General features: G+C 38.9%; 1 protein-coding gene across 1 annotated transcript; it reads left to right on the top strand.

Moving 5' to 3' along the window:
- Window positions 1-6,952: 6,952 nt before the first annotated feature.
- Window positions 6,953-7,920, top strand: LOC133198287 (uncharacterized). Its single transcript, XM_061334401.1, has 2 exons — window positions 6,953-7,617; window positions 7,737-7,920. Exons 1-2 carry the CDS (start codon window positions 6,953-6,955, stop codon window positions 7,918-7,920), a joined length of 849 nt encoding a protein of 282 aa, XP_061190385.1.
- Window positions 7,921-9,209: the final 1,289 nt, after the last annotated feature.

The following is a 9,209-nucleotide window of genomic DNA, read 5'->3' as shown; positions in this document are numbered from 1 at the left end:
AATGAAATAATTATATCTATATTTAATGTACTTGACCAGCAAAATATTCAACATACGGTCTAACAAATGTAATTTTAGCAATTAGATGGTAGAATCTATATAGGTTCGCAGCACTTTTCACAAACTACAAAGGGTGTTGAAAATAATTATATGTTAAACTTAGATTTTTAACTTGGTTATGCCCTTGCAATATTAGAATTTATAGATGACCTCAATACTTCAGGTATATTTGCTAAAATCACGTGACTGCCACATCACGTGACAAGTCTTAATGAGAAATCTAATCGTCCTCAACATTTAGTTTTCAACCAAATTTCATTTGTCCGATAATAGTAAAGTCCTAAAAAGAAATGCCCATCCTTGTAAAGAATGTATTTTCTAGCTAAAAAATTCGCCGATATTTCCATTTGGCACCTTAACTGTGCTGCGTTCTATATTGACTTGTCGGGCTGTCTGTCCAATAATGAATGGTCGATACGTCAGGGTCTATGTTTTTAATTATTGGCATAATTTTGTCAATAAAGGTTAAAACTGTCGTTGAATTATGGCCCATTTCATCAGAGACAACGATGATACTTTTGTGTCGATGGTATTTTCTGAATTGGGGTAATGCACGACCATGGGGTGTAAGGTAACGCACGTCTGATTAAAATATGCGCTCTGAACTTCCTCCAGTGACTTACAGGTGTAGTTTTCGGCGAAGTCCATCTGAATGACTACATTATGCTGAGGTAGATTTCCTTTAAGAGTGTGTATCTGCTCATACTGGGTTGACACGCGACTTACATGACCTTTAAAATCTTCCGTTTGCTTATTCAGGAAGTCTAGGAACGATTTTATATTCTCAAAAGACTGCTCCATGATTTTTGTAACATATTTCTTTTTTTCCTTTTTCCTCTACTTCCACTCTTTTCCACTGATTCACTTTTACGACATCATTCTCTGCAAAATGTTCTTTTGCTTTAACTGCAACGTTTTCTTTTACCATATGTTCTGGATTAAGGGGAATGTTCAATCCTGCTGCTTTCATCGCTTCTGCTGTAAGTGCCATATTCTGATGCTTGGTGCAGAGACATGTATTATGGCTTATAAGTGCCATCAAGAGAATGTTCTTTGGTCTTATCCGTTTGAATGTTGTGAGAGAAATCTTCATCTCAGGGTTCTCGGACTTGAACTTTTTGTAAAGATTCTCTAAGTAATCCGTGAGTACCCGTGTTTGTGCTTTCTCTCCATTGTGTGTTTTCTTCACGTCGTTCTTGCCCGGCTGAGCTCTGCTATCTTCCCTCTCCATAAATTCTGTTACTTTTCTCTCAAACATTCTCTTTTTGTTGCGGCGTGTGTAGCGAGCTGTGGACAAAGATTTCGTTTTTACTTTAGACATGCGGTTTCTGTCCAGACCAGCCTTTGCTGTCAAGGATGTTAAGCATCTGTATTTTTTTGACAATTTTACCACTGACTACACTGTACACCGCCTTCATCTCAGTTCTCCTTACATTTCTTTTTGTTACATAGATCTCTTTTGCTTTTACTGATGCGAGTAAAAGAGGTTTCTTTACAGCATTCTTCTGTTCCTCACTTAATTTTGCAGCTTTCATGAGATTCTGAACTTCGTTCCTGGGTGTCAAATTCCCTGAACTAGAAATCTTGTGTTTGATTCTTTAGAATCTTCTTTGTAATGACTTGTTCTTCCTCTTTGTTTCTTTGTTTTGCTTTTCCAGCTCTCTTATCCTTTTACTAGCTTTGAATAAATCTTCTTTCCAACGCTTCTGTGGACCCTTTTTATGCCCCGGGATCGAAAGATCCCGGGGGTATATTGTTTTTGTCCTGTCTGTCTGTTTGTTTGTCTGTCTGTCTGTTGTCAACTTTAACCTTGCCCATAACTTTTGATTGGTTGGAGCTATGACTTTCATATTTCACATGTGTATTTCTTGTGACAAGACCTTTCTTTGGGTACCATCATTTTTGACCTTGACCTTAGAGTTTGACCCACTTTTGCAAAATTTTATGAGACTTTAACCTTGGCCATAACTTCTGAACAGTTGATGCTTGGGGTTTCAAACTTGACATGTGTATTCTTTGTGACAAGGCTTTCCTTTGGATACCAACAACTTTCACCTTTTGACCTTGACCTTGGAGTTTGACCTACTTTTGAAAAACTTAAACCTTGGCCATAACTTTTGAATGGTTGATGCTTAGGGTTTCAATCTTCACATGTGTATTCCTTGTGACAAGACCTTCCTTTGGATATCAATCACTTTGACCCTTTGACCTTGACCTAGCAGTTTGACCTACTTTTGAAAAACTTCAACCTTGGCCATAACTTTTGAATGGTTGATGCTAGGGCTTTCATATTTCACATATGTAATCCTTATGACAAGACCTTCCTTTGGATACCAACCACTTTGACCCTTTGACCTTGACCTAGGAGTTTGACCTACTTTTGAAAAACTTAAACCTTGGCCATAACTTTTGAATGGTTGATGCTAGGGCTTTCATATTTCACATATGTAATCCTTATGACAAGACCTTCCTTTGGATACCAACCACTTTGACCTTTTGACCTTGACCTAGGAGTTTGACCTACTTTTGAAAAACTTTAACCTTGGCCATAACTTTTGAATGGTTGATGCTAAGGCTTTCATACTTCACATATGTAATCCTTGTGACAAGACCTTCCTTTGGATACCAACCACTTTGACCCTTTGACCTTGACCTAGGAGTTTGACCTACTTTTGAAAAACTTTAACCTTTGCCATAACTTTTGAATGGTTGATGCTAGGGCTTTCATTCTTCACATAAGTAATCCATGTGACAAGACCTTCCTTTGGATACCAACCACTTTGACCCTTTGACCTTGACCTAGGAGTTTGACCTACTTTTGAAAAACTTTAACCTTGGCCATAACTTTTGAATGATTGATGCTAGGGCTTTCATACTTCACATATGTAAGCCTTGTGACAAGATCTTCCTTTGGATACCAACCACTTTGACCTTGACCTTGACATTTGACTTTTATTTTAAAAACGTTAACCTTGGCCATAACCTTTGAACAGTTGTATCTAGGTCTTTCAAATTTCACAGGTGTATTGCTCGAGACAAGACCTTTCTTTGGGTATCAACATTTTTTTATCTTTTGGCCTGGATTTTGACTTGCATTTGAGAAACTTTAACCTTCGCCATAAGCTGCCATACGGGGGCATCAGTGTTTCACAAACACATCTTGTTTTCCATTTGGAAATTGGAACTGCACCTGTAACAGCCCGGATTCTGCTGTTTCATATCCGCTTGTGTCATCATTAGTGTTCTCACCGTCTATTTCTCTTTCGCGCCTCTTTTTCTCATAGAAACGCCGAAGTCTCTCCCTGTTTCTCGTTTCTTTCCTTAAGTTTCTTTCTGCTGAGCTGTGCACTTGGTACATAACAAGCACGCCTTCTTGCTCTCTTCTTTGCAAGATACACTTCGTTATCCTTCTGTTTCAGTCGCTCGCGGTAGGCTTTCTGAATTTCAGCTCTACATTTGCCCATAATTGAAATCTGTAATGGATAAAATGTTCGATACCGAGAAATAAAACGTTCGTTACCGCATAGATTCAGTGCTATGCAAAAGTTCGTTAAGATTTTCCCAGAAACAATTAATATATTGAAAACAATTACATTATGTAGTATATTTTGAAATAAAAAAGAGAGCCATAATATCTCTTTGCTCAAAATGTATCGTGGTTAATTTCAAAAAGATGAAAATAAAAATCTATGAAGATTTCAAATTGATCGATTTTAAATTCATTCATTACACCAAATATGCAACATAAGTTTAGAAATAAGCATTTAAAGGAAAGGGGGATTACATTAAAAAGCAGGATATTTTGTAAGTATTCCAAATTCTATCAGCGTTCAAACATAGTAAAATGTTCGTTACCAAAAGTAACGAACATTTCTATCTGATTAATGGTGCATGGGTTACGGATCATACCTAGTTTATTATTTTCTTTGAAAATTTCCATTCAATTAGAACCTGCGCAGCGCATTTTCAACACCTAAAGTGGTATAATTTAGTTAGGGATACTATATTTCATAGTAATAAAAGAATACTCACTTCATTCAGCTTTCAAAAATGTACCACACAGTAAATACAGATTTTGAAATTGCAAAATGGCGCCTCGGATACTTTAGGGACAGTAGTATAAGGGGTCTGGATGGGCGGGTCAACTGAGTGCAGTTTTTGTCCCCCCCCCCCCCAGATCCTGGATAGGCGGGTCAACTGAGTGCACTTTTTTTGGTCCCAGATGGCCGGTTCAATCTAGTATACACACTGGAAAAACCCAAGTAAAAAGGGGGGTACGTTTGATCTACGTTTTGTGCTGAGTCAGGCATAGGCAATACACACAAAATCTTGGCATCGATTCAAGTATACCATTGTGACGTCATGTGTGTCATTCACACAGAGCAAGCCTCTCTCTATTTTCTGAAAACGGAAAAAACAATAACTCAGTAAAAAGTGTGTAAGATGATTTATTCAAATAATGTGTACATATTTACTTTTTCTTCTGGAGTTTCAGGGTCTTCTCCGTCTGGGTAGTAGTAGCAGGAAGTTTCCTCTTGTTGTTAGCTGGAATTTTATCCTGTTGACTGGTCTTATGTTCCTGATTTGGGTCTTGTTTTCTTGTGCCTTTTTCTCCAGTTTTTCGACTTCTTTGAGTAATTCCATACTGTCATCTGTACACTGATGGGCCCAATGTCCAAAATTTCCACACTTGTAACATAAGTTCTGTTTTTTTTTTCTGGGACAGTCCGGAGCCCAATGTCCTAATTCTTTACATATGAAACATGGGTCTGTCTGTTTACTTTCCTTGGCAGCTCCTGTATCTTCATTTTCTTGGCAGCTCCTGTGTTTTCATTTTTCTGGATTCCTCTCATTTTTTCTTCCATTCTAGCGACTTTAACTTCTAATCTGGACAATTTCCCACGAATCAAACAAAATTCACTGGTGTTGTACTCTTTCAGTTGAGTCAGCATGTTAACAATGCCATCCAAAGTGGTGGTTAAGATGCCCATATCTTCCTTTGTCATGGGTTCAGGCATATTATAAAGTCCCAGATCAAATCCGATCGGATCCTGCGTGTCAGGCATTGTCGGTAGAGCATATCCTAACCCTTCATTGCTAGCTGGAATATAATTACGATTTTCCACGGAATTCATCATTGCCTGTGCCATATTTCTACGTCTGTCAAGTACCAAGTGCCCAATAAGAATGATCCTAAATTTCCAGTTCTGGTTTATATACCCTTTTGGATTTCGTGTGCAAAAATAGGTTTGACTTACGTTTTGTACCCTCGCGCTTAGCACCCTCTCTCGTTTTACCTACGTTTTGCTGAGTCAGTACATTGTACGTTCTGTGTACGTCTTGTATAGATACAGGGGTATAAATAAGAAAACATTTCTGGTCATTTCTTCACAATTGACTATCATGTCAACACATAAACACACTCACTCTTTAGTGTTGGAAGGGTATGATTTTTTAATGCGATGTATCGAGAAAAATCAAGAAGCTTTACCCCCGGAGGCGGAACCAGTGTTCCAGAGAGCGACGACCATCATAGAAAATACCCAGGACTTGTGGTTACAATGCCTGGCTTTATTACATCATCCGACATTGGGGAGACTAGCGATTATACATTTCCTTTGTCAACGGATCAAAAAGACTCTACCAGAAAAAATGTACGGGATGAAAATGAGCGAATATTTAGGAAAACCTTACAGTTTCCTATGTCATCCCGAAGGGAGCAAAGTATGTCTACTCTGGAAGGAAATAGAAGCGGTAGAGAAAATATGCATCCAATACGGGATGAAATATGTAGAAATTTCAGACATGTTAAGAAATGTGCAACTTTTGATACCAGCCTGAATGAAATTTATCATTTACCACCCGAAGATCGAAAAAGTCCATGGATGGCTATAGTAGCAGATCGATTACGATTTCAGAGGAGAATTCAACAGTTTGAACAATTATTAAAGAAAAAATAAAGGATGTAAACCACAATAAGTCTTTTGTTATTATTTCTATACAAATATGACGCCACCTTGTACCCTTGTTTAGACGCTGAGATTTTTTTTTTGTTTAGTAAGAAAAAAAAAATCTATTCCCATTTCAATTAAAGTAGATACAAATTGATTTTAAAACTAATCCGATTCTGTTTTATCTCAAAATCTTTGATTCCTAAAAAAAAAAAATCATGCCTATGTGTATAGAACGCTGTGTTTTTTCAATATTGTTATTTATAAAACATCTAGACCTTCCCACTGGAAATAAAGTGGATTCAAATTGTTTTTCAACTAAACTGATTTTAATTATTTAAAAATTCCAGTCAGAAAAGGTCACGATTTAAAAAAATCCTATATTCTCTATACAAGTCTATACAGTGATTTTCTACAAAAAATGGCCGACCTTCGCCTTCTTGTGTCTATGCCTAAACAGACTCTGGGTATATTTTTACACATGAAACCATTCCTTTGATTTAAAAACAGCATCAACACTTTTCCCTAGGTTTAATCTTATTGTATAGATTAAGTTTTCCTTGTATCACACTTTAAGAAGGGTAAAAATACTTATTTTATGTATTCAGGTGACCCGATTTTACCCCTTCGGTTCAACATCAATGCTTCTTTTCTAGACGACAGATAAATGTCATGCATCAAAAATACTATGAAATCATGCCTGAAACTTACCTTCATCTGATGGGTAAGATGTTTGAAAGTATTTCTAATCCTATAATAAGTTATTCACTCCAATGTATAGATTGTGAAGCACAAAATAACACAATTTGACGTCGCCATGATTTTTTTGGCTCTCGGTTTAGGGTGCTCTCTTTTACGCTCGTGCTGTGCGCATAAATACGGCAGCTTGCCAGAGCTCGGTGTCATTCTGTTAGTATCAGTTCTGCTGACAACGTATCAGTATGGCTGAGGAAGACGTTCCTAACTACTTTTTGGTTGATGGCGTTGAGGTCGTAAATGTCTGGATTGTCCGGGACATCAACACCGGGACGGAGTTAGCTCGCTGGCCGATAGCTACTCTGGGCCTAGCCAGTGACCTGTTGAACGGGATGAGAAGAAGACGGCGACGACAAAGACACCGTAGAAGAAGACGAAGATCGCCGTCTACCAGTGAAGATGATGACCAGCCAAGGAGGAGGAGGAGGACAGATTCAACACCTGCTGCTTCTTATTCGGCCCCTCTGAGTAGTCCGGAACTACTCGAGGACACCCCGAGAAGCCCGTCCCCTCCAAGAAGACCACCAACTCCTAGCTGGTCACCCAGTCACCCCCCGGGAGCAGCTGCTGGACAGTGGGATTCCTCCGTAGATTCGGATTGGACCCCTCCCGTTAACAACGATTGGGCTGGACAGGGGGCTTCTTCATCCGTTGATTCGGATTGGTCCCCTCCCGTCAACGATGACTGGGCACCTTCCCCGGAACTGGCTAGACCACCACCACCTTCCCCGGAGCTGGCTAGACCACCACCCCCGACCCCGGAGATGTCACCAGGTGTGAGTACTACGGGGCCAATTCCTAGATGGGGGATTCAAGTTGCAGCAGCCAAGCCAGGCTGGATTCCTGTGCAGTTTGCTTGGAGGAGGATCGGATGTCCAATTACATCTGCTGTCAGTGTCGCCGTCGACCGGCTTGTCTCGAGTGTTCAGCTGTGCTGGTACAGATGAACCAATGTTGCCCTCTGTGTAGACGCAGGCTTTCGAGATATGCAGCTCGCGGGCGAGGATTGAGACCCCCTCCTCCAAGACAGCCATCTCCACCCCGACCCGGAAGGCCAGACTTTATGGAGCCGTTGACCGGTAACCAGCGACCTCCCCTCTCAGACAGAACAGAGTTCCGCGGCAGAGGTAGAGGCAGGCCTCTCAGGGAGTAAACCCTTGATAAAAAAAAATCAACCAACGGCCCTTTTAAGGGCCACTTTAATGAATCGAAAAGATACCTCTAAAACATTCAAGGTTACAGAAACGTATCAACGGCCCTTTTAAGGGCCACTTATTTGAATAGATACCTATACGAAAAGATACCTAAAAACATTCAAGGTTATAGAAACGTATCAACGGCCCTTTTAAGGGCCACTTTAATGATTTGAATAGATACCTCTAAAACATTCAAGGTTATAGAAACTTATAAACACCAGGTCACTGTTTTTTTTTTTTTTAATGAAATAACATAAACACATTTTTTATTTTTTATAACACAGTCAATCTTTATAACACACACACACAATCAATGTTTATGAAGAATGTACACTTGTTTTTGATAAGTGTGTACAAATTGTTCAATATATTGTCTATAATGAGTCCAATTTCCTCCTGCTAAACCACATCCTATTTTATAAGGAAAGCCATATGTCTGGTAAGGTAAAGTTCCCAATTCTTGTAAACAAGCTTGAAACCATTTTTCTCTATTTTCTGGTGTATCTTGAGAATAAGGTAGGCGATTATAATGCCCTGTGCCATAATCCCATTGAGCTAACAGACAAATGACTACAGGTTTTTGTAAAGAAAACACTTGAAGGGTGCCTGGAATTCCTCTATCTTCTTCTAGGGCTAAATTTCTAGACCTTAAAGGTCTGAGGGTCGCATAGAGATTAGCTCTGGGGTATTTCATAGCTATACTTTGACTCAATCCATGAGCTTTTACAGTCAAACAATTACATTGATGTACAATAGCTTCTACAGGAAAGTTTAATAAATCTCCTGGTATCTCCTGTAAACTCATGTTTAGGAATATTTTTTTTTTTCAATGTCACACCTTTTTATATATAACCTGAACAAAAAATAACAACAATAACTGTTAAAAAATTTTAATTTCTATTTTTCAGATTCTTGATCATTTCTCTCTTTCTTTCCAGGAAACCTCTCCAGGCACCAATTTCCCATTTCCCGAATTCATCTCTGGACTCTAATTCTTTGTTTCTCTCCTCAGGTTTCAGAATTCCATATTCTTCATAGTTGTCACCTTGCCTGTAAAACAATCTTTCTAATTCTGGTGTACTGTGAGACATACAAAAATCTGCATACCAGTGAACTCTAGCCACAGTCAGTCCTCCTACAGGTTCTTTCATTTGAATGAAACCCCTGATTTGATGCACTTTTCCTGTCCAGGGATGAAATTTCCTTTTCTAGGATCAAGTATTGAAATTCATCTTCACAGCTCTTT

The sequence above is a fragment of the Saccostrea echinata genome, unplaced genomic scaffold (genome assembly GCF_033153115.1).
Source record: "Saccostrea echinata isolate AGI-Se365-2 ecotype Australia unplaced genomic scaffold, CSIRO_AGI_Sech_v1 ptg000033l, whole genome shotgun sequence".
NCBI classification, from domain to species: domain Eukaryota; kingdom Metazoa; phylum Mollusca; class Bivalvia; order Ostreida; family Ostreidae; genus Saccostrea; species Saccostrea echinata.
Note: the sequence above shows the minus strand (reverse complement) of the source record. Positions and strands in the feature narration are given on the sequence as shown.

Excerpts from the sequence above, each read along its gene's own strand:
- LOC133198287 (XM_061334401.1), top strand. The coding sequence starts at position 6,953 with ATGGCTGAGGAAGACGTTCCTAACTACTTTTTGGTTGATGGCGTTGAG. Across the intron at positions 7,618-7,736 it reads CCAGGCTGGATTCCTGTGCA|ACGCAGGCTTTCGAGATATG; the intron begins GTTTGCTTGGAG and ends CCCTCTGTGTAG.